Source organism: Penicillium crustosum, assembly GCF_028827405.1.
Source record: "Penicillium crustosum strain IBT 35664 chromosome Unknown utg000005l_segment0_segment0, whole genome shotgun sequence".
Taxonomy (NCBI): domain Eukaryota; kingdom Fungi; phylum Ascomycota; class Eurotiomycetes; order Eurotiales; family Aspergillaceae; genus Penicillium; species Penicillium crustosum.
The window spans coordinates 3,804,823-3,829,679 of NW_026623126.1; the positions used below are offsets into that span (position 1 = coordinate 3,804,823).

The 24,857-nt window shown below is 48.6% G+C and overlaps 7 protein-coding genes across 7 annotated transcripts; 3 read left to right on the forward strand and 4 right to left on the reverse strand.

The window, feature by feature from the left end:
- Window positions 1-960: 960 nt before the first annotated feature.
- On the reverse strand, window positions 961-1,765 carry N7487_012113 (uncharacterized protein; the record flags this gene model as incomplete). Its single annotated transcript, XM_056879843.1, has 2 exons — window positions 1,454-1,765; window positions 961-1,362 (listed from the first exon to the last, which is right to left on the reverse strand). Exons 1-2 carry the CDS (start codon window positions 1,631-1,633, stop codon window positions 961-963), a joined length of 582 nt encoding a protein of 193 aa, XP_056725162.1. The 5' UTR covers window positions 1,634-1,765.
- Window positions 1,766-2,975: 1,210 nt separating this feature from the next.
- Window positions 2,976-3,477, reverse strand: N7487_012114 (uncharacterized protein; the record flags this gene model as incomplete). The annotated part of the gene is made up of 2 exons (XM_056879844.1): window positions 2,976-3,047; window positions 3,334-3,477. 2 exons carry the CDS (start codon window positions 3,475-3,477, stop codon window positions 2,976-2,978), a joined length of 216 nt encoding a protein of 71 aa, XP_056725163.1.
- Window positions 3,478-12,522: 9,045 nt separating this feature from the next.
- Window positions 12,523-13,758, forward strand: N7487_012115 (C2H2-type zinc finger protein; the record flags this gene model as incomplete). The annotated part of the gene is made up of 1 exon (XM_056879845.1): window positions 12,523-13,758. One exon carries the CDS (start codon window positions 12,523-12,525, stop codon window positions 13,756-13,758), a length of 1,236 nt encoding a protein of 411 aa, XP_056725164.1.
- A 1,495-nt stretch (window positions 13,759-15,253) lies between these two features.
- N7487_012116 (uncharacterized protein) lies at window positions 15,254-16,330 on the forward strand (the record flags this gene model as incomplete). The annotated part of the gene is made up of 1 exon (XM_056879846.1): window positions 15,254-16,330. The coding sequence occupies one exon, from the start codon at window positions 15,254-15,256 to the stop codon at window positions 16,328-16,330; it is 1,077 nt and encodes a 358-aa protein (XP_056725165.1).
- Window positions 16,331-16,740: 410 nt separating this feature from the next.
- On the forward strand, window positions 16,741-17,559 carry N7487_012117 (U6 snRNA-associated Sm-like protein LSm1; the record flags this gene model as incomplete). The annotated part of the gene is made up of 4 exons (XM_056879847.1): window positions 16,741-16,915; window positions 17,001-17,069; window positions 17,139-17,254; window positions 17,386-17,559. The coding sequence occupies 4 exons, from the start codon at window positions 16,741-16,743 to the stop codon at window positions 17,557-17,559; spliced, it is 534 nt and encodes a 177-aa protein (XP_056725166.1).
- Window positions 17,560-18,674: 1,115 nt separating this feature from the next.
- N7487_012118 (mRNA-binding protein RRP12) lies at window positions 18,675-22,567 on the reverse strand (the record flags this gene model as incomplete). Its single annotated transcript, XM_056879848.1, has 3 exons — window positions 18,675-20,483; window positions 20,539-22,446; window positions 22,505-22,567. 3 exons carry the CDS (start codon window positions 22,565-22,567, stop codon window positions 18,675-18,677), a joined length of 3,780 nt encoding a protein of 1,259 aa, XP_056725167.1.
- Window positions 22,568-23,247: 680 nt separating this feature from the next.
- On the reverse strand, window positions 23,248-24,473 carry N7487_012119 (uncharacterized protein; the record flags this gene model as incomplete). Its single annotated transcript, XM_056879849.1, has 5 exons — window positions 23,248-23,484; window positions 23,539-23,996; window positions 24,061-24,129; window positions 24,184-24,401; window positions 24,457-24,473. 5 exons carry the CDS (start codon window positions 24,471-24,473, stop codon window positions 23,248-23,250), a joined length of 999 nt encoding a protein of 332 aa, XP_056725168.1.
- Window positions 24,474-24,857: the final 384 nt, after the last annotated feature.

A 24,857-nucleotide genomic window follows, 5' to 3' on the forward strand; every position in this document is an offset into this window, starting at 1 on the left:
CGGAATGGAATGAGCTAGATTTTGTTGGACCTAGTTGGCAAAATGGCACATGGAACATGTACCGAAGGGGGCGGTTGGAAGGGAGCCATATATCTCGGCGTTTGTGGACTTTTACACCTGTTGCTATGAGGTCGCCCTCGATTGATTATTTGTTATTTCGCGGGTTTTTATTATGTAGTCTGAACTGCTTCGTTTGGGGGGCTTTTGTCCCTGTTCTCACGTTCGGTTTGGATATCTGTCTTTTCTGTCCTCTCTGATTACTGGAGGGAACATGCACGCTCTTATGTAAATGACAAAATGAAATAAACTAGCAAGTATGCTCCTGCATTCTCGAATTAAGGTTTCTTCAACGCGATGCTCTGCATCTTCCCGATATTAAATGACGTATGACAAGAATAGTCGGCCGCTTATGCAGCCTCGTCATGTCTTTTCGTTGGTCTTTTCGTTGGTCTTTTGGGTGCTCTTTTTAGGTGTGTACGAAGGCGGTTAAAAAAGCATATTCAAGAGACGTTTTTATGTATAATCTTTGATTGTAACCTGTCTGGGTACCTGTGTACATATATGGTTTATATTGTGTGAGTATTCGATTATGGTATGCAAAGTGTACATAGTAGAAAAGAGAGAGAGAGACAGGGAGGGAGAGTCCGCAACTTGCAACCCAAGAAATAAAAGATAAAACAGCCAAGATAAACACACTGAACGCCAATGGGTATCTTAATATAGCAAAAGAGAACAAGCCGCCAGATCCCCGAAGCAAGGCAACCCAGTAAACTACACACGCCATGTATGTTCACAGCACCGAACCGAGCGCACCGTCAACCAGGACAGGCCAGCACCAGAACGGTGGGATAAGAAGGAGAAGAGCTTTAGCTCTACCCCAAGCCTCGTATAATCTCATTTCCCCTCGTAGTTGGGGAAATAAAAGAGCAAGAGACCAAAGTAGAGCACTCGCCTCTCATCTTACGGCTGAAATCGCAATCGGAACTGTCTCCCTCTCCTGTCCTCACGGACGGTGTACAGAAACCGCGCAATAGTTTCTTGCTCCGAGAGACCAGCGCTGTTGAAGTGTTTCCGGACGACAAGCGCGAACTGATCTTTGCTCACGCGGTCCTGGCCGACGGTGCGACGCAGCGTTGAGTCAGAGAGGGAGTCCGACGAGGTGTTTGTTCGGTGGGAGTGGGAGTGGTTCTGGGATGAGGAGGATTGAGCGCGGCGGGCGGCGAGGGAGGTTGGCGAGCGAAGGCCGATGCCTTGCGAGAGGATTAGGCGGGAGTAGTCACTTGAAAAAGCGGAGGGCGTGGGAAGTTTGTGGACGTGGCGGTAGGAGTGGAGGATTTCGAGGGGAAGGTCTGTCCAGGGGAGCTATAGGGGGAAATGGGATTAGTTTATGGTCTGTTTAACTTTGTTGTGCGTTGAGTTGCGATTGATCGATCTCTTTCAGGATGAAACTTACTCGGGGTTGTTCTTCTGCGTGCTGGTTGTCCACGACGGGTGCGCTGGTGATCGAGGCTTTCTCTTTTGCAGCAGCTGGTCTGCGAGACTTGGTGGCTTTGGGGTATTCTCTCGTGCCGCTCGAGGCTTCGGACCTCGAGTCATCCACGATAGCTGTGGTGCGCTGGCGCGGGGGTGCCATTGCGTCCCGGAGCTCGAGGCTGGAGGGATATTGAAATGGGGGTGTTGTTCAATGTCTAGGATTTGGATTGAGGGGTTGCTGATAGGATCAAATCATACATAGACTCGCTGTATAAAGTAGATTGGGTGGATGTCGCTCTTAGTCTGGACCTGACACTTGAGATTCTCGTTTCCCCGGGCGGCCGCGTGTGGCAGAAACGTCATTTCTGCTTCTGGTTTAGTGCCTGAGGCGAACCTTGGAAAGCAGCGATAAGGAGTAATCACGGAGAGTATTTCCTACTTGGGAACTACTGCCCGCAGGTGTGATACATACATTGAAGTTGACTTGAAAGCCTACTTATATGCTCTGAAGCTCTGGAGGACTTTTTTATACATTCATACGCTCAAAGGAGCTACTTTTATTCCATCTTACTCAACTCATATCTGCTGCAGAGTACCCCCATGGTATTTGTCGCATTCTGCTAAGTTGACTCGCCTTCATCCATGCGTCAAATTATCTCAACAATATACTCACAGACATCCATGGTATGGACTAGATAACACAAGGCAGTAGTGCCGCCTATGTCATTTGTTCTGACATTGGTACTTTCCCATTTCACCGAAATCTGAATACTCGGATTTGCGCCTGTTGCTGGGATTTGTCAATGCTGTGGCTTTTCTGGGCCTTTTCCTCTGGTTCTAGAAATCGCATATGTAGTGGACTTGGGATTATATTGGGTAGCTCACTGTGATACAGAGTACTCGCACAATCCATACTGTTTGTAATCACTGTATCGTTAGCTACAATTTAACAGGTACTCAAAGGCAGCGAAGCAACGTGAAGTATTGTATACGCTACTAGCGAGCTATTGTTTCTGCACTGCTGAGCCCAACGGAGACAAAAGTTGCCAACCATAAAAGGGGACTAGATTATAATTTGTGGTTACAGAGTAGAGGATATCGACATGGAAGATAGGCATGCGAGCTAATAGTGATATAGTAAATATATCAGACACTGCCGAATCCCACCATTGGTTAAATCGCAATGGGTGATTGTATACAGCAGCGGCGGAAGACAAACAGTTGTAGCTGGATGAGAACGATAGCTGGGGGACTTCCCACAGGTGGAAAGCAGATATCCATAGATATGCCATCGTCTTTGGATGCCCCCCTAGGGTTCGCACCTGACTTTGTATGTCTGATACTTCTCGCAGCATTGTTTCCAGTGACACATGAGACTCAGCTGCTTTGAAATACAATATCCATAGATCTTGTCTGCTGCTTTGGTAATGGCAAACTTCCCCCAGGTCATGATTTGCGACCAACTACCTTGAGTCTTCGCTCGATTTGATGGTTGAAAGTGCCTATTGTGGTGTTCCTACCGTACCAGCTTCTTCTTCTTCTTCCTCTTCCTCTTCCTCTTGAACAAATCCCCACTTAAATGGTGATGGTAAAAGTTCAGCTGCTGTACTAGAGAAGGAGATATTCAACTAAATAATATTTTCCACCCCCCCGAGGCTCAACCTCTATCATTTGTCCCCTCAACTGCCACCATCGAAGCATTGACATAACAGTTTTAGTACTAATAGATTTAAGAGAGGCCAACCACCAGCAACAGTTCTCAAATTTCTCCAAGTAATTTAGGTACACCTCGGATTTGAAGTTCCATATACTCACAATGACCGCAGACATTGAGATCATCCCTACCCTAATCGCACCTACCCAAGCCATGATGGCCTCGCAATGTAAATCCCCCTGAGTCCTTGTCTCGTCTTCTTCTTCTTCTTCTTCTTCTTCTTCTTCTTCTTCTCGGGCCCTCAGCTCATACATGACGGTTGGTTTTAATTTCTCACTGGCATTGTTCATTTTGCTATGTTCCCAAATCTTCGTTTCTCGAACCCCCGGACGTCGTGAAGGGGGCGTTGGATGCACTTCAACGATATTTCATACGGTTTCTTGGAGAGGAGGTCAAAGCCTCTAGTTGGATGGTGAACATCGCGGATGTCGCCTCCGGCTGGGTGGTTGGAAAAATCTTCCACCTCTATAAAGAGCGGTATGCGAGATCGCAAAGACCCGCACCCACTCCACTCGTACTTGGTACGGGATGTGAGTGACAACAAATAGTGGCTCCACCCTCCTAGATCGGTGTTCGGGGAAGGAGGCTGGTGCCCTTCAAGCCTGTACGTCTAGTGCGTGTAGAGGTCCTTCAGACACCCCACAATCGCTGTACGGTAAATCCGTGGTTATGGAGGGGTGCTCTGTAGTAATGCTTCTTTATACTATTCATGGAATTAGATCGGCACAGACAGAGGGAGATGGAGCTGTAACTGTATTCGTATAAGGCGCCATTTACCTAGGCTTTGATGCTATAGTGATCCCGTATACCTTTCCTTGTAAAGGCGGAAAATCTTGCCGACCACGTAGCCGGGGCGATACAAGTTCGAGTTAAATATCATCTGGTCAGAGGCCTTAATCTCTTTTTCAAGGAACTGCATGAAATATCGTCGTTGCGTACCTAACGCCCCCTTCACGGCATCTAGAGGGATCGAGAAGCGAAGCTTTCGGAAAATAACAAAACGAACAGTGCTAGAGACAAATCAAAACAAGCCAGCATGTATCAGCTAACCGCCCAAGGAGAAGAACAGAAGAAAAGGTTACTAAGATCAAGAGTTGGACAAAGAGTTGGGCATAAATATTTCCAACAAAAAGGTACCAGCGGGCCTGTCAGACTCATGAAACATCCGAATCTCGATATAGAATGAAGAAGAACCTCCGACGCCAAATTAGGGTTGCCTCTCTTTTCATAATTCTCAAGGTTTTTTGCGAGTTTTCTTAGAGGGAAACACTTAAGTGCTATATAGCCCAAGAAGTGACAGGTTATAGATAAGATCAAATTGTTCGTTTATTCGCATTCGTATTCAGAACAGCCCTCAAGAATCTGTGCAATTACGGAACCCCTCTGCTTCTTTTCGCTAAGGTCAAAGCGAGTATCTGTAATTCATGGTGAAAGGGAGAAATATTCACTGCTCTTATACGTAGGTTTATTGGTCGAGTTGAATCTCGAATATTTTGGAGACTATGAGGGACTCAAGAATATATATTGTTGACTGAAATAATTAGATGGTTTTCTCTTTTGACATCGATTCTGTTTTCAATAATGATTAGTAAAATCACATCTCTGTTTGAACCTTTAGAGCCATTGTTATTCAATATTTCAACATTTCCGTCCCCGAAGAGACAAATCTAGGGTTTGAAGACAGCGAATCTTTATCAGATCTCCACAACTTGCCTGTACAGAGTGGCAAAACTCCACAGGGCCTCACCGCTACATGCGGAGTAGACGGGCATACAAAACCCGGAGAAGAAGCAGGATACCTAGGAATGTCCCAAAGATTACCTAAGAGCTATATCCGAGGAACTTCCGTTATCCCGAGGCTCTCCCATTCATCCCGAGGCTTGCAATAGTACACGCAATAATGGAAGACAAGCATTTTGTGCAGCGCTATTAGACGGGAAGACCCTAGGGGATTGCCTGCATGGGTAGTAGGTCCGCGCATCCAGATCATCCCACGGCTCACCCCAGACTCCCAACTTCCGAACCTCGGAGGAATTTCGGGGTGGTACGGCAGTGAGGAGTTTTTTTTCTCAAAAAAGAAAACCAGCCCCTCATACAGCTCATACAGTACGGAATGATAATAATAGGTGCGGGTAGTGTGGAGAGTACCAAACCAATACAACTCTCGCCTGCGCCCAAAAAAAAAAAAAAAACCGGCACGGTGACTCGCAGAGAGAGAGAACCCGAGTCGGCACGGCAATGCCGAGAGAATTTCGCCCGAGTTGCGTAAATCGGGAGGCTCCAGAGACGGGAACTGACACAGGGGGAGAGAAAAAAATTTATCAAGTCTCACCGAACCCCTTTTTGAATTTTGGTTACTTGACTTAGTGCTTGCTCCGTGCAAAAAAAAAAATCTATTTTCTTGAATTTGCCATCAAGTAGTGCTTTATAGTGTCTAAAGCTACTCCGTACAAGGTACATATCTCCGTTTATACTACTACGTACACTTCAGACTAAAATGGATAGCCAAGACATGGCATACCTTCCTCTTTCTGACCTGGATAGGATAAAATAAACGCCCCCCCTGATCATCGTGGAGTTTCGGTAGACTCCCATATCGGCACTAAGCCCCGCAACTAGGAAAAAAATGCCATAACCTTGGAAGCTTGTGCGAGAATGTCACCATGTTGTCCTCCGAATTCACCCGAGGATTTTCTCTGACCAGCTAGCCCTATGGGCTGATGTCGTGGTCTGGTACCTGCAGAAGAATGGTCTAGGTTATGTATGAGCTCTGTCGTCATCTTTCGTGATATGTACATGGTCATATAACATACCACATACAACATCCTTGGGTCAGATTAGTGCTTATATCGGGATTAATTGGTAAAGAAAGACGTGCTTAATACGTCTCGTATCTGAATCTCTTATCAATGTGGGCAACAAATCTGGAGAAAACACATGGCCCCCCTTTTCAATGACGCCATCTTCTCGCTCCTCCCCAAGGTACTTCGTACCTACACATTTTTACATCGTACACGATGCAAGGCATGCAGCTGCACAGGAAAACCGAGGCAGCCACACACATATGCGCGCATTCCAGTTTATTCTTATCAAAACCTCCACATCCCGCATTCCAGACCTGATTGAAGCCAACAGGATAAGCACATGATTTCCGCATGTGAATATGTGAACATGTGAAACTCGCCAGCTATCATCACCTGTGGAGATCTGGACCCCCCGCTTCACAGTATCCTAATGGGGAAGACAGAGTCCGGAGCTCCCGCAGTTATGCTTTTGTGCCGGTTTCCAATAGTTCAATTCAATAATCCCATAATCCAATAATCCAATTATCAAGAAAGCCACCCATACACGTGCTAGCGATAGTGTAACTGGTTCGGAGCGGACTCCGCCCGCGAGCGAAATCAAAAATACGCCAATATCGATCTCTCGGGGATTCGCCCGTTATGGGGTGTGTTTGGGGCGAAATGGGTTAAGCCACGAATCCCACTGTGTGATTGAAAGAGGGAGAGGAGGCTTTAGTACGGAGTACGGAGTACTTGGTACCTTTTTTTTCCCTTTCTTTGTCTACCCCCTGTTTCTCTAGTGGGCTAATAGGTAAGGTAGGTTTATGGGTTTATTCCCACTCCCACTCCCTTGGAAATTCAGTCCAAAGCTAGGATCTGCTTCATCTCAGACTAAGTGATCTACTGCATATGGTACCTGGTTGTAGCGTCCTCCAAGAATTAAGTTACATAGAAACTGTGACCGGTGTGGATCGCATGAGCGACAGGGGCATTGTGTTCCGTAAGTTGATCCCGGCTTCCGCGAGTGGGTTGAATTATGGTACTCAGGCAAATATGGGGTAAGAGAAATGACGATAAATCGCTCAGTGGAGTTGAAAAGATAGAAAAAATTTTTTCTCCCCCTCTACGTATGTAGGTGCCCGAGTGGGATTATGGTGGAATGGGGGGTATCGGGGCTTCACCGAGAACTACACACGGCAATGGACAATCTTCCCCGCCTCAGCTTCCCTTTTCTCTCTTTTTTTATTGACGCTATCTATTCCCCAGAATATCACATGTTCTCCAGATAGTCTATTAGAATATAGATTGTAAATAGCAAGATAGGGTGTAATCTCCCGGACAAATGTAAGAATTCCACCAATGGCCTGATCGCGGACTCCGGAATAGCGGCCCCGCATATGGTGATATCAGTGTGAGACCATTTCCGTCGCTTATTGGGTGCCAGGGAGGGGATTTATTCCAGAAGGTGTGGATCGCTGATCGCTCGCCTTGGCTAAAATTTGGCAATAAGCAAAAAGGTGAGTGTCCATAGAAAGTCCAAGATAGGCAAAGATGGGGTTGACCTCGATTGGGAAACCCCTTACGTAATCACATGCAAAACCCCCGAGCTGATTAGGGTTGCACCTGTGAATTCTTCAAAGCATATGTGTCTTCTTGAGGAACATTCGGAGTAGCCTACGTAAACTAATAATCCCCCCCCCCACGCTGTACAAAGTAATTGCACCCGAAAGGACACCCCATCATTCCCTTTAAGTCTTGTGGAATGTTGCTCCAAAGCCAAACCTACCCCGGATTCTTCCTTATTGAAACTACTCCCCCGCATCGAGACCTGCCAAGCATTACCAAATGTCACCTTGAGACACAATGGGACATACTACCTACAACTGTACTCCACAAGTTATATTCTGAAGCATCCAAAACTACCCCATTCCCCCTTTCGCAGCCTACCATCACCCGGGTGTAAATTACGTCTTTGTCTTGCTGACAGGTGGCGCCTCGCTCGGTAGGATGGGTTTCAGTCTCCAGGCAGCAAAACAGGAGACAGAACCCAGCGGTAGCAGCGCAATTGGAAACAGAGCGCAAAAGTCGAGTCGATCCCCCTGTTGTTAGTTGGCGTGTCACTTTTCTTTTTTTATTATTATTTATTTATCTTTGGCTTTGGCTTTCTATTAGGCGCTTTCAGCCTGGATATTCCTCCAGCTGAGACGTGAGCACGTCATGACTCACACCGTGTTGGATGTCGTACAGCCAGTAGCAACTGCTGAGTCCCATGTAGCAAGGGGGTGCGGGCTGAAAAGGGTCGCGTCCAGACCCGGGCTCATACCCTACTGGCTTGCATTGGAAAAATATCTGTAGGGTTAATATCCAGGAAGAGGGTGTGAGTAATAAAGAAATATAAAAAGTATTCTCATCCTTGTCTCTCAAGCCCCCTCGAATGCTATCTTGCGTGACGATCTGGAGATGTGCGGGGATGTTGATAGGGAACCGTTAGGTACTAGAAATGGATATCACTGGTCGCCGACGACATCTTGACTAAGAGGATATGTTGTAGGTGACCTCGAGGGCTGAATCCCAGTCCTAAAAGAGCTCGGATGGAAAAAGGAATTCCGCACGGAGGACAACGAGGCTCCGGACTGATAACGGAGGGAGTCCGGGGGATCTCCACGCTCCCAATCGAGCATTATTGCGTTCACTCTTTTCATTTTGACTTTTTCATTTTCTTTCATTTTTTCCCTTTTTGTGTTGTTTCTGTTCCGCATCTCGTCTCTTTATCTTGGCCCTGATTTTGGTCCGTGGGACTAGTTTTTGCTTTTTCCCCCCATCCAGGATCGACGTACCCGCCCTGTGCGCGGGTCTGCATGCCAGAATAATGGGATTGATCAGCATTGTCGGAGTGAAAAGTAGGAGGAATGCTGAGAGTGACGAATCCCAATCTAATTTTCATGGCATGAAGCGGTAAATTCAAGTTCACATGCTCGTATAAGGCTATAAGTAGGTAACTTCATGCACAATATACACTACTCCGTATATTGCGGCGTTTCCCCGGATGGCGTGATGGATCGACCTTATGTGGAGGGGCGCCTCCCATGACGACAGCGATATCGGAGGATCACATTCTAGGGGCGATCACGACGATCTAGGTAGATTTGGCAGAAATATTGAGATGTCAGTCGTAGATCGCTTTCTGCGGGTGCGGTTTCCAGTCTCTTCACAAGGGCGTATCGCCGGGGGATTGTGGGGTAGGGGTAAGATATGGAGTACGGAGTACTTTACATATTTTTATGTTTTGGAGAACGGTGATCACCGGGTAAATCGGCACGATGAACTCGGTAGATCATGTAACAAAGAACACTGAATTGTCTGGGGTGTATACGGCTTATGGGATGAGGTTCTGTAGCCGTGATATTGCGATTTTGGACAATCGGCGATTGGAACTACCGGTTTTGATTTCCCCCACCTTCCACTATCTACAATGTACTCCGTATTTTGAAAGGTAGTACGGAGTACGGGGTAGCTTTGTGGATCATCCGATTGTGAGGACCTGGTTGGGAAAGTGAGTCGAGTTTTGGGGAAGGGAATATGTCGGAACTTTGAATCCGATATATGTCCGCTGTTCTCTGTAAATATGATCCAATTTCTACTACCCCGTGCGGAAGACATAAAGAGTAATAGATCCTAGTGAATTCGTCACCTGAAACAGAAACGCCTTAGACCCTGGTTTCATGATCCCTAACAAATGTACTATGTACACGTCGCAAAAAGCCGGCAAAAGGCGGGTAATTGCTTGTAGACTCGTACCTGCTTCTTGGATTAAAATTAATACAATAAAATATTTAATAAAATATCAAACCACCACTTCCTGCAGATCGCCACTCCGAGTCCGGAACTTATCTAGAATGGTGCCATATCCATATTCCCCGTGGAGAAAAATGGAGAACTCCAGGTTGCGGCAGTGTACCGTCGGGTATATTTGTGAGCTCATTTTTATTTCCTAAACCACAAGAGAACAGGGATTCGTGCGATTTCTTCCAGATCCCCGTAGAACTCAAAAGTACGAACTCGGCAGTCGGGCCGGCATAGGAATCTGGGCCCTGGTTACTCCCTGTTATCTTTGTCTTTGCCTTTTTGTCTGCTAAATGACCCTAATTTGCCAAGGGGGACATTAGCCAATATCCCCAAGGAACTGTGGAGATCGGCTGAATTTGCTGTTCCGGGGGTAAAACCTCCGTTAAGATCTGCCACTAAAGAGACCCTACACCTAACTTCATCCTTACTACCAATTGTACTCCGGGTAACAACATAAAATATAAAAATAAGGTATAGGTGACCATATACGTCGTACTGCTATAATGTGATAACGGAGTGGTGTATCCCGGACCCCAAACCCCAAAGATAACGCCGTATTATCAAAAGGTAGACCGGGCTCTCGGCGAGACGGCCTTGCCGAGTGGGCGTATCTTTGCCCCCGTCCCGTTTGTCCCGCACCTCGGCCCTTTCCAAGGTTGGTTGGTCTTTTCCATAAAGCCGGGGGAACTTCGGGTGAAAGTAGCCCGTAAGCGTGTCATGGTTGCCTTCCAGAGAAAGCGTGAACGTATGCCACACACTGATAGGAGAATAATAAAATATATACACATGCACATTTTATTATATTTACAAGATTTAATATTGTTCTGGGAACAGGGGCCCCCAGTCCCCCGGTTATTACCCTGCGAGATTCAGCCGGCCAAGAAAAGGAAATCTACGCCCCCTGGGTAACTTTCTATACATGGACGTCTTGGCAAATTGGGGATACCGCTGTCTTCTTGCGCAAGGAATGCAGCCAAGTGCTCATCGTGCAGGGGCTGACACTGGCACATCTGGTCCCTTTGTCGAGATACGCGGCTTTGCGGCTGCATGGCAGGTGCATCAGGGCTATCAATAATTGGATGATCCGCGCCTATCAGAACTGTTGGTTCGCTTTATCGTTCGGATTCGTTCCACAATCAAATTTGGGAGTTTGTTTAAAAATAAAAAAGTGAAATTCACCATATCTTACCCCAAAATCCGGGGGATTGTCGGCGAACCTGAGTGGAGGATTCCAGGGTTTTGTACGGAGTACGGAGTACAGTCAATATACGATATAGGGTTCCGGGGGGGGAATGATTCCTCCGGATGATGAAGCCGCAAAGAAATTTGGGGGGTGACCCGAGTCATTTTCGTGCCTCATCTTTTATTTGTACTGGATGACCTGTTGATTGTGTTTTCGCGTGACTAAATAATTACCAAAAATTTAACCTTGTGAGATTTCACCTTAGTCGACATCATCGATGATCCTCGCTATCGTCACTCCGTGACAGGATCAGATGGTCCCCAGGATCTCCATTGTACATGGGTCTGGACTGGTCCGGCCTAGAATGATCGTAACCCCCAGACTTTGACCCTACTGGAGGGTATCTCAAGGAAAATTATGTACAGTACGGAGTACGGAGTACATATATAAATTTATAATATGGAGTGCTGGAGACCCCAGGTTCTGCTCGTCATCGGCTCTCCGCATGCCATCATTTTTTTATCATCCACTCTGGGTCGCTCGTCATTTGGAGATAGGCCAAATCAGAAGGCCAGTAGAAATTCGCAAATTCCCCATGTTCTTGATAAGAAATTCTCCAGAGGCGCGATAGCCGGATAGGGACACGCACCCTCACGCCACACGGTTCTTCAGGAAAAATGCGAGTCCCCACATTTTTGCTTTATGCAGTTACGTAGTTTCTTTGATTCTCTTTTGGATGTTCCAAGGTTCTTTTGTACATTTGGTAGGTATATATTACATATTGGAGTGATGAATATCCTTTGTATAGTGGACTGTTTTAAAATAGTTCATTTGTCAATTGGTATCTATAGTACTCCGTATATTTGCAACTCTATGAGGTTGATCGGTGTACATAACCCCACTCGAGTAAGGGTATTTTATTTTTATTTTTATTATTTTATTATTTCATTTTTCCATTCTGGTTTTTTGAATTTCCCCTTTTGGATTTTCCAATTTTTCAATTTTTCTCAAAATTTCCCACTTTTCCTATTTTGCCCCAGTGTCCCCTTCTTCTCCCCCACATTTGACCTTCCAACCTTGAGAATCTCTGCATTTTATTTTATTTTAATTTTTTATTTGCAATTTTTATTTTAATTCAATTTCAATTTCAATTTTTTGCTTTTTGAACTTGAATTTTTCAGAATTTTCTTTTCTCCAAGTCCGATTCCGACACTGCCCCTTCTCCCCCGATTTATTCCTTCCCCCTCCATTCCCTATATTATTTGTGACTCCCCAGATCGTCGTCTCCAGGTTCCTTTTTTTCCTTCCTTCCCTCTGGCTTTATTCCTCCCCACATACTCTACTCGACTACTTGGTTTTGCAACACAGCGAGCCATCAGCACTCTCTGCGCATCACTCCGATCCCGATCGACCTCATATCCCAATCCGGGTGTTTGATCGACGTTAGCTCGGGACCCCTGCGATAAAACCGCCCTCGGTCCTCTCTTCAGAACAAACCTTCATAACCTCCCCAGGGAATTCACATGCCACCGCCGGCTTCTTCAGTGGGATTTTCAAACCTACTTAATCCTCACGATACTTCACCCGACTCGACACCCTCGACTCCAGGAGATTCTTCAATGGCTTCTTCAGTTAGCTTGTTACCGCCTCTCATGAAGGGTACGCGCCCCGCGACCGAGGAGGTCCGCCAGGATCTGCCCCGGCCGTATAAGTGTCCTCTTTGCGACCGTGCCTTCCACCGTCTGGAGCACCAGACGAGACACATCCGCACCCACACTGGCGAGAAGCCACACGCCTGCCAATTCCCTGGTTGCACGAAGCGCTTCAGTCGATCAGACGAACTAACCCGCCACTCGCGCATCCACAACAACCCCAACTCGCGTCGCAGCAATAAGGCTCAGCACCTGGCAGCGGCCGCAGCTGCTGCAGGCCAGGACACTGGCATGGTCAACGCTGCCAACATGATGCCACCTCCCAGCAAGCCTATCACTCGCTCCGCCCCAGTCTCGCAGGTTGGATCCCCGGATGTTTCGCCTCCTCACTCATTCTCCAACTACGCCAACCACATGCGCTCAAATTTGGGTCCTTACTCTCGTACCACTGAGCGCGCTTCCTCCGGAATGGATATCAACCTTCTGGCTACAGCTGCGTCGCAAGTAGAGCGTGACGATCACATGGGCTTCCACGGCTCGCGAGGCCACCAGATTTTTGGCTCTCGTCACCACGGCACTAGCCGAGGCCTCCCTTCGCTCTCCGCCTATGCGATTTCGCAGAACATGACCCGTTCTCATTCCAACGATGACGATGATGGTTATGGCCACCGTGTCAAGCGCTCTCGCCCCAACTCCCCTAACTCCACTGCTCCTTCTTCTCCTACCTTCTCTCATGATTCTCTGTCCCCTACCCCCGACCACACCCCCTTGGCCACCCCTGCACACTCACCCCGCCTGCGCCCTCTCGGTGCCAGCGAGTTGCATCTGCCTTCTATTCGCCACCTCTCCCTCCAGCACACCCCTGCGTTGGCTCCTATGGAGCCGCAACCAGAAGGTCCCAATTATTACAGCCCGACCCAGGGCCACATGGGCCCAACCATTTCCGACATCATGTCTAAACCCGACGGCACGCAGCGCAAGTTGCCCGTGCCCCAGGTTCCCAAGGTTGCGGTGCAGGACATGCTCAACCCCGCGGCCGGATTCTCTTCCATGAACTCGTCAGCCAACAATTCCGTTGCTGGCGGTGACTTGGCAGAGCGGTTCTAGCTTCCTTCTTTGCAACCTCTTTATGCCTTGAAAACTTATGTTATGCGCGCCACGAAACGATATAGACTTGTGCATTTTTACTCTGGCTTGCGGGCATCAACGGTGTCGGATTGGTTTTGATTTTTCTTATCTCTGGCGCTTCCACCAAATAGACGGATTGGGATCTTTGTTTTTTACCTTTGGCTGTTCACTCCTCTCTGGAGACTTTTCATTTTCTTTTCGAGTTCAAAATTCCGTGTCGAAAGACCTGCTTCTACTTTTTTATGTCATTCTCCTCTCTTGAGGCCTGTGGCCTCATTCACTTCTGAATCCCTGTTCCTTTACTTCTCTTCTCTTACTTAATTCCTCACACTGTGAGCAAAATCAAGAAATTTTTCACTCGTCTTTTTCCTATATTGAAGATCTTAGCTTGATTTGCATGTGATAAACCCCCCGCAATCTGTATACATATTCCATATTTGGCCTTGGTTTGACGGTATAGTTGACTCGGTGCATCTATAACATACGTATACTATACATCGCCTTTTTGTCCTCATCTATGTCTTATATGTCTTTGAGGTATCGAACCTGAAACAGTGTTGCAACTCTTATCACATCCAAGAATAGGATCTCCCAACAAAAAGATACATTCACATGTCAAGTTGTAGGCACTTTGTCTAGAACACGCCCAACGATCTAGATCCCCGTTCGCAACCCTGTAGCCTATGTTTGTATATGTGAAGAATTTACTACTACTGACGTAGCCCATGGAAAGCCCTAAGGAATTTGTTTTATATGTTTTACTCCACAAACGGAGATATCTCGATGTTTGTGTCATTTTAATTAAAATTTGCTCCACCAAGTTCAGGCTATGAACATGCTTTTAATATACAATTCTTCACTAATATCCACAAATGACGAATACCCATTATTGACCGTATTTCCGAGTATACAAAGTGATAGAGTCAGACTAACGTAACGAAAAATAACCTGCAGATAACCGTACCCGTGCATTGTATCCTAGACCATGCATCCTCAACAAAGAGAAGAAGTAAAAGAAAAAAATATATATATAATTCTGTGTTATGAGGTACAGTATAATCCATATAAGTCCCTTATATAACCCAACTAGCCCCCAATGCCCCGCCCTAAGATTTAAAGGATTGGAAAAAAATTCCAATCCTTAGCACCCCCACTTCAAACCTTTCTATATGGTCATTACCTACATTGTATGCGCAAAATCGGCCTATAGATGTCATGCATGCTGACAAAAAAAAAATGCAGATCTGACGGTGTTGTGTTGATCTGATATCGGATCGCTGGGGTGTATGTATTTCCCGCTCTATCCCGTTCCCCTCATCTGTATTACTTCCCTCTTTTCCTTTCCTCCTATACCTCTACCTCTACCAGGTGCTACTACGATTGCTATGTAAGCCCCATCAGGTAACCCGACTCTGACGCGATCCAGCCGTACCCATCCCGCGCAAATAGACCTCCATCTTTTGCATCACGGAGCATGTCGGAGCGCAAGCCCACAAGCCCCGATGACCCTCGTCGAGGCGACTTCGATCCGCATCTCATTTCACGCTCGAATAGAGACCGCCATAGAGATCGAGACCATCGTCGATCGTCTTCTGCTCGCAGTATCAGTATCAGCGTGAGTTCCACCGCTAGCAACAGCACGGCTTCAAGTAGGAACCCCGCGCTGTCGCAAAGGCAACCCAATAAGAAGAAGCAACCGGGCGTGGTCATCACCGCCATGTCGTCTTCGCCCACCATGCCGGGTTTGTCCAGCGCATCGCCCTCGCCGTCAATATCATCGGTGGATTCTAGGCCCGGCACCGGCGTTGAAGCCGCACATGGAGATAGCAGCACTGATGGGATCTACGTTCTCGGTGACATGGCGCCGTTAATCACCACCGACAGCGTCCAAGAGCCCGCTCTATCGCGCGCCTCGATCTCATCATGGGGCACAACTGCAGCGGCCTCTATATCATCCGCCACGCCATCAATACCCATATCGCTAACCGCCAGCACGGATCAGCGCACATACGCATGCCTTTTCCACATGCTGGACTGTCACGAGTCCTTCGACGATGGCGCAGAATGGCGCACCCACGTCTTCAGCCACTTTCGCTCCCACCCGACCCCGCCGTCAGCGCGGTGCCCGTTGTGTCCGAATACAAAGTTTGTCGACGGTATCTCGGATCCCGTGTCTTCGCCTGTTCTTGAGGACGGCGAGGCGGTCCGCTCTATCGATGACGCTATTCGAGCCCCGATGAGGGACTTCCCCTCTGCTTGGGATCGTATGCTTGACCACGTCGCTGCGGACCACTACTGTCTTGGCCAGACGCTTGCTGGGAGTCGGCCGGATTTTGAGCTTATGCGGTATCTTTATGGAATGCGGGTTATCACGGATGCGCAGTTTAAGGCTATGCAGTTGCCGCCTGCGCCGTCCAGCCCGGCTTATCATCGCTCGCAGGATGGTATTAGGGCTAGTATTGGCTCTGCTGATGAGCCATACTGTGCGCCGTATAGTAAGCGGCGGGAGGAGAGGATGAGGGGACAACAGAGGGGTGTCGGGGTGTTGTAGATATAGACGCTTCCTGTTCGCTTCTGGTTCGAGGTTTTGGTCTTTTTTTTCTTCTTTTTCATTTCTGGATATTCCCCCTTTCGCTTCTGTATAGCATGTACTTTTTTTGAGACCTTTAGAAAGCAAGTGTATTTTTTTCACCCTCCATAGAGTATCTGTGCCTCTGGAAGAAGAATATCAAAAACCAAAATGTATAGATCGACCCCAAGCAAACAAGACAAACTCACCGCCCTTGATGACGGCCTTTGCGACCTCGATCCTCCATCGCAATGATCGAAAGAAACAGAATGAGAACCTCCACATCAAAGTCCTGAATCTCTCTGCAACAGCGTCTTCCCGCCCACCCCCTACCCCTCCCCACCGCTTTCCGATTTTCTCTCCGCCAATCCAACAACCACAGCCACCACACCATGGAGCGCCTATCTCTAAACGAAAGCCCTGCCCCGGCCCCTCGAACCCCGCAGCAAAACCAACAATTCTCCCAGAATGCTCTCGGCCCAGCAGGCCCCCAGCCAACAGGCGGCCCACCGCAATTACCCCCGCAGATGTTCACGACCGCCGCACAGCTGCTCGATCTAACAGATAGTATGTGGACGCATCCGCGCTCAAAGCGACTCAATAGCACAAAGAACAAGAGTGCAATAGATGAACATAGCTGACGCAATCGCAGAGAAACTCGTCCTCATCCTCCGCGACGGCCGCAAACTCATCGGTGTCCTCCGAAGCTGGGACCAGTTCGGTACGCCAGTCGCACCACACTCAAACCCCATTTCACCTCGGCTTTTTATCTGACATTCAATTCTCGCAGCAAACCTTGTTTTCCAGGATACCGTAGAGCGCGTCTATGCCGGACAGTTGTTCGCCGATGTCTCGCGCGGGATCTTCATCGTTCGTGGAGAGAATGTGCTCCTGCTAGGCGAAGTGGTATGACCAATTCCTCCAATCCACAATCCTCAATTCCTCAATTCCCTTACTACAATTTTACGGGATTTACCCCGTGAAAAACCAACAATGTACCCCGGGCAACGAACTCCGCTCACACAATTGATACGCAGGACCTTGACCGCGAAGACGATATCCCACCCACGCTGACCAGAGCTCCGTTCGAGGAAGTCTTCGAGCTGAAGAAGAAGGAGGAGGCGAAGCGGAAAACGGGCGATAAGAAGCGCTACGATGAGCTGCAAGCGCTCGGTTTCGAGCCAGAACACAGCGGGGAGATTCTGTTCTAATTATTATCCACCTGCTTGTTGTGTTGTTTAGTCTGTTGGGGTCAGTGTGTGCTAGACCAGATTATTATCCTGTCTGGTGTCTGTATGCTCTGTCGACTTATCGCTTGCTCTATTTCCCGGGATCTGGTATTTGATATTATTTGATACCTGCATTTGAAGACAAGAGTGTTGAAAAGGAACAAAAGAGGCGTCAGTTACAAACCGGTCGATAACCTCCCGATGAGCGACGGAGTCGATTTCTGCGCCGTGGCGGATTGTGATTTTGTTTGGAATTGCATCGGCGATGGGAGTTTTGGAATGCTCGAGCGGTTGGGCTACTACTGTGTCCTACTGTATACTGTGAGGAGAAGCTGGCGACGCTATGGCCTTTGATGGATGCTATGTCGTCTGGTCTAGAGCTCGTGAGCTTTTTTTTTTGTTATTTGTCCCTTTTTGCATCGCACTCTACATCTACTTTTCTGGGTGAGTGATGGGGGCTGTGGGAAATGCTGCTGAGCTGCCTGGTTGGCTGGCTCGCGTTCATGAAGTTCTGATTGATATGTTCGATACACTTTTTTTGCATGATAAACTGCTTTGCAAATGAGAATATGATAAAATCACACTGCATTTGGGATTTTGGGTGTTTATTCGCCTACCTCTTGGATAGGGATAGAAATACGATGCCGCAAGAGTAGGTAGTGTTGTCAAATATACGAGGTACTACTCATCTCGGATATATGCACAGCCTATACGCTACATGTACAAGATCTTACACCGATGAGAATAAAACAATATCTATGTCCATTGACCTAAGAGAAACTTTTGAACAGAATCGTAATCATATCATGAAAAAACACGGAGTCGAATAACTCTGCATCGAAACAGGAAAAAGCCCAGAGTCAACGGAATCACCACAGCGGAGGGTATTATGAGAACGTCAACACTAACCAAGCACGACAGGGACCGAAGACCAGATGGCAGAAGCAAAAGAAACAAGAAATCAGAAAAAAACAGGGAACTTAGAACGATAACTCCGGGATCTGCTAGATGCCACCCTCCTTCTCTCCACCTACAGTACCCAAGTCCGACAGACAAGGCAAAAACAAAGAGATACCATTTACTTTAAAGTAAATAGTTTATCTCTTCTTGCCCCATCCCGAGCGGTTACCACCCCGAGGAGCGTGGCCTGGGTTGCGACGCTTCTCAATGCGACCACCGCCAGGAGCACCAGAAGTCTTGGGAGCACCAAGACCACGACGACCAGAGCTCTGACCGGATCCAGAAGCGCGCAGGTCCTGCTTCAGGTCGTCCTCGTCGACATCCATGCTGTCGCCAGCATTCTTCTTAGACGACTGGCCCATCTTAACCTTACCTCTCTGGCCACGACGGACAGCGTCGGGTCCACTGACAGCAGCGAGGTAGGCGTTAACGCCACCATCGCCAGCACCGGACATCTCGACGTCGTCAGCGACGACATCGCCATCATCGCCGAGGACAAGACGACCATCGGCGTCGACCTTAGCGGCGCGCTGCTTCTTCTTCGAGCCGGGGCCTGTGTTGAGGAAGCGCTGGCTGGGCTTGGTGGTGGAGATGCTGGCAAGAGCGTTGGAGCCGAGCAGATCGAGAGGGTTGTCTTCGGGGGACATCTCGCGAATGTACTGGGTGCTCTGGCCTGCCTTTTTCTTGGAGTTGCGGCCCTTGATTTGAGCGACGTCGTCGACATCGACATCGCTGTCGCCGTCGTCGGAGTTGTCGGAGTCGTCGGAGTCAGAGCCGTACACGGCTTTGTCGAAGGCGTTGCCGGATTGAGGCTTGGAGGCCTTCTCCTCTTCGTCGTCATCTTCGCCTTCGGCGCCCTCCTTCTTCTTGCGCTTGCTGCGCTCACGGGCTTTGCGGATATTGACGATAAGCTTGCGGTCCTCTTCGCCGACGATAGCCTCAAGGAGAGGAGCACCGAAGCGGCGCACAAGTCGGTCGATGATGCCCTTAACCTTGCTACGGAGACGGCCCTTGTGCTCCTTGTTCCAGGCCATGAGGCTAGGAACCATGGTGTTGAGACGGGGGCGCAGGGTCTCGTCGGGGAGAACGACGACTGCAACCTTGACGAAGCCAAGGACAGAGCGGACGATCTCACGGTTGTTGGAGGTAAGGAAGAGCTCAACAGTCTCAACGAGTTCCTTGAGCATCTCAGGCTGAAGTTGTGTCTGGAAGTCGAAGAACAGACGCGAAAGGGCGGTGACGGTGGCGCCAACCATGTGAGGAGCAGAGCCAGCCAAACCGGCTGAGACCATTGTGAAGAACTCCTCAAGGGTAGCGGGGGCATCGGGGGAATCATCTGCCACACCCGGCACGAGAGATCTGCGGATGACAGTACCGGGAGGGTTACGCTCTGAATCGGTTGTGCGCTTGGCCAGGAGAATCAGCAGGTCAAAGGCAGCTGTGCGTGCCTTCTCGTTGCTCTCCTTGCAGCCTAGAACTACTTCGGACAGGATTGCCGGGATGAAGTGCAGATCCGAGGTGGGCAGGTGGTGGATCATCTCGGTGATAGCGAGCATGCGGTCACGGCGGCCAGACGCAGGGGTGGTATCTGTGGTGGCAAGCATGAGAGCCTGCAACTCTCCGCTACGCTCCTGGAGGGCGGCACGGCCAGTCTCAGTTGTTCCAAGGCGGGGGATCAACTTGTAGGCCTTCTTGATGAGTTGCTGATCCGGGTTGGGGGATGAGCTGTTGAGGATAGATGCCGCCATGGCAAACAAGCCACTGAAGCTGGAGCGAGGGAGGTAGATTGACATAGCGATGACAAGGTCAATCAAGGTGTGGGAGGTCGGTGGCATCTTGTCGGCCGGGTTTTGAGCCTGAGCACTCTGCTTGGTTGCTGTCTCTTGCTCGGCAACCAGAGAAGACTCTAGCATGGAGGTAACGCGGTTGAAGGTCTCGTTAAGCTCCTATGAAAGGTGTTAGTCCGTGCTAATTGTATAGAGAACTGAGGGGGAAACTTACATTTTCAGGGGTAATGCTCAAGTAGGCATTGATACACTGCAGAATGTAGCCACGGTAGTGGGGAAGGGTCTGGCTGTAGACGTTGAACAGCACAGCCAGCAGATTGCTCGCGAGACTGCTGAGATGAGTGAGGTTCTTCTGTGCGGCGACCTTGGTGATACGTCGTTGCAAGATCAGATCATCCTCGTCGTTTTCGACAGACAAGATAGCCTGGTTGGACTCAACCAGGTTCTGCAAAGCACGGCAGACATCGACACGCAGCTCAGTCTGCTTGTACAGAACGTTAGACAGAAGCTCAGCGAATGTCTGGTCAAATGCCTCCTCAAGATCAAGCGGCAGCTCGCAGTAGCCGGGAAGAGTACCCCAGGTCTGTTGGACGAGAGTTTCGAAGATCTTCACTTCCACGGACTTCTCAGCGGCACCGAAGTTGACCACCTTCTGGTACAGTGCCTCACTCAGGGGAACGAGTTCGGTACGGAAGTGGCGGAGGTTCGTGTTGGTCACGCTGTCACGCATAATGGGCAGCATCCAGACACGACCGGGTTGACCAGCCTTCTGTTCGATAATGTTGAGGGGAAGAATCTCCAAAACTGCCTCGGGGCCCATTGCCTCGATGGCACTGGCAAGAACAGCATCGGCTTCCTTCTTGCCCTGGAAACCGCCATTGCTGCGCAGTTCACCAATTGTAGAGACAATCTTGACAAGATACGGGCTTGATCGCCACTTGAAGCAATCGAACAGGGCAGAGCAAACATTGAAAACCTCCTTCCAAGCAGCCTGGTACTTCACCGATAGGAGGTCAACGGCTGCACGAGACAACTTCTCCAAGGTCTTCTCATCATAGACAGATGGCTCCACAATAACACTATTGGGGATACAGTTGTGTAGGAATGAGATCAGACACTCAGATGCGGAAACGCGGATGTTACTGGAAGGAGAAGCCATGAATCCAGAAATCAGGGTGAACAGATCCGGCAACTTCTCGAAAGTATCCTCGGGAGTGATTTGCGCCGCAACGTCGTAACCGCGAGAGAGCACTGCAATCCAAGGTGGAAGAAGCTGGGAGTCATTCTGCGCCGGCTTGAGTTCGGAGATAGCATCCAAAAGACGGGGAAGCTTTGAAGATGAGAACTCATCAGCCATTCCCTCGAAAATCACCTCAAATACCTCGAAGGCACCCATGGTGATGTACTCGTTGCTAGATCGGGAAGCGTTCATCAGAAGTTCGCTGAGTGGCTCGATCTTCTTGCTGGGCCAGCCACCAGACGCCGAGGCAATGGTCTTGATCAGCTGCAACGAGTGAATGATAAGGGGCTCGTGGCTGTTGGCCTGAGCATCATGACGACCCTTCTTTTGCTTATGAGCAGCTGTGATGCTATCACCCAGAGTCTTCATCGCAGACTGAGCGCACATATCCGCACCTGGGTGGTCCAGAGACGGGCTGGGAGGGGGCGCCTTGAGAACCTTGACAAGAGCCTCCTGGGCACGTTTCCGCACCTTGGGGCGGTGATCAACCGAGAGACTCAGCAGACCTGCCATTGCGCGTCGCGGGCCGACCTGTGTGTGGGGGAGGTTCCATGATGCAGCATCCTGGGCGATGAGCAGAGACTCAAGACAGCCAATCGAAGGACGCAGGAGCGGGGCCTCGACCTCGGGGAGAGAGAGCGCGGGTGCAAGACCTTCGAGGATCTGGGAAAATTTGGAGCAAAGGATTGGGGCGGGGACGTAAACAGTTGTGATGTCGAGAAGGTAGACAACGGATGTTGCTAGGTCCTTGTTGACAATGCCCTGGGATGCGGAAATCGACTGCGAGAGCAGTGCAAGGAGAGCGGCGAAATATGCGGTAGGTGAAAAGTCTGCCTTTTGATCACGGAGAGTATCCTCAACTGCAGAGAGCACCACAGCGGTCTGTTCATGGATCAATATATTAGTGTTAATTGATTGGGTATGCAGCGGGAAAACTTACGTGATGCTGGTTCTGCAGCTTGGGAGACTTAATCTTCTCAAGCTTCTCCGCCAGAGTCGCCATGATGATTGAGGACGACGAGGTGGAGAAGAGTCAAAGAAAGCAATGTATTGGGATGAGAAAGAGGGCTGTTTGGCGGTGATAAAAATCGTAGAGGAAAAAAAGTAAAGTCCGGCAAATTTGGAGGCGGTCAGACAGGCGGCGGGGCGGTACGCTGACTAAGATTGTTTGTATTCACCTGGGCATCTTCCAAGGTTGTTCACTGTTATTAGAGGACTAATTGTGTAAAATATCAAGTTTTTCTTAACAAATATAGCCAAACTATGTTTAGTGTGGAGAGGGTTATAGTGGCCTTTAGCCTGGTCGTGGCTTCGGGTTGCTTTCGATTGATCCGATCCTATCTTGGCTCCAAGTGCCCATTGTTATCGCGGTCATGCCCAACAAAATTCAGAACAGTCGTCTAGTAGGTATTCTGGGAGAGATTTGATAGGTCATTTTAATATTTTTGCAAGCTTTTGAATGCGTGGAATGTTTCTGTCTTTAATATGTAGCCCCGTGGGCACAGAAGCCTTAAGATTACACTATGACCACTACGAACCACTGGATTCTACGCAAAGAAATGTGAAATAAATGAAACACGATGAACTGGACAGGTAAGCTTAGGTTTAACAATATGAGGTACAGATTGCATACTTGCTTGCAATGAATAGTCCTTGCAAGTAAGTGATCACAACCGTGCTGCTTCAGCAATAATTGTCTCCCCGCACTGTGTCGGGGAAGCTCTCGCCATCTGGTTGCCATCCCAATAGCTTTCTTGCTCGTGATGCTTTACCTTGGCCATTGGTACCCAGAAACACACTTCCATGGGGTATCACTACGTTGGCCTCGTCGAGATTCATGGATTTCACTGAATCAGGCGAATCAATATACCCAAGGCTATGGGCCTCTTTGGCGATCACCGAGGCGATATCTTTGAAGCTCTGATAGAAAGAAGGTCAGTAGATAAATTGCGATATGTGAGCTCATGAACCAACCTCGAAGCCCTTTTCGGCAAAGAAAAGGCCGTCTTCATTCCAGATAGGACCGGAGGTTGCATTGACAGCATGCTCCACCAATTTGACAAAGAGATCAGCCAATTCAGAGACATGAACTATGCCCCATCGGCTCAGTCCTCTGCCAAGATACAGACCAACACGTTGGAGCAGAGCGGCCCGGGCCAAGGAGGGAATCTGGATGCTGCGTTGATTCACGGGACCTCTACCAGCACCAACTATGATAGGAGGGAAGATGATCGCAGTTTTGGGGCCACCTGATCCCAAATCAAGAATGTAGTTATCCACTACTCGACGATCTTTGTATGCCCGAATTATGTCCCGGAGATCAGCAGCATTATCCAAATCATCAATGATTTGATCTGAGGGCTCGCCATATAAGTTTTTATCAACCTCAGGACCTGCTAGAACGCTAGCTCCGGTGACTTGAATGTAATAGGCTGCAGTTTTACTTCAATTAGCGATCAAACCCAAAAGAATATATTGTAGTAGTAGATGGCATACCATTTTGACGTCCCGCCAGGCCCTTTCCGATCGCTTTCACACTTTCGACATGCTTATTACTAGCAGCATCTAAATAAAAAAATGTCAGGGTAAGGTTATAATACGAGGTTTAAATTGACTCACGGATAACAATATCGGCTTTGCGCGATTCTTTTTCAATGATTTCAACATCGTCCAAATCCGCAAGGACCACTCGGACCTTAGGGTATGCAGCCAAAACCTTGCCGGCCTTTTCACTATCTCTGATCAATGCGGCAACCTCATACTCGGGATGCGCATGGTGCAAAGCGTGAAGGACTTCGCCTCCGATGTAGCCCGTGGCACCGGTACTGGAGTTTGAGCTACGAGTTAGCAAAACATGGATCACGCTCTATCAGGAAACGGAAATTCACTTACAGGAATATCTGGGTCATCTTTTTTTTTTTTTTTAAAAAAAATCGAGCTTGTTAGAAATAGTTCAAGATGAAAAGACAGGAGAAATTGGACAGACAGGAGGCGCGGAGTTTAATATACATCCCCGCGCACCAGGAAAGGAAAGTGACTCCGTGGAGACATTCTGCGGGGCCAACTACAGGCTTTTGGGTCCGTCACGACATGCTATCTTGTTTTTCGTTATACTTCTTCTTCTGTCTTTTTCCTTCTGTAGTTAGAAGAGTGAAAGCAATTGTCCTCCATTGCAACCCGTGAAAAATACATAGCAACAGCTCATGTCAGGCACAAGTCAACGCACATCGGCAATTTGGTCCACCTATTTTGGCAATCCCAAGTACATAAGAAGCTCATCAAAATTACAGTCG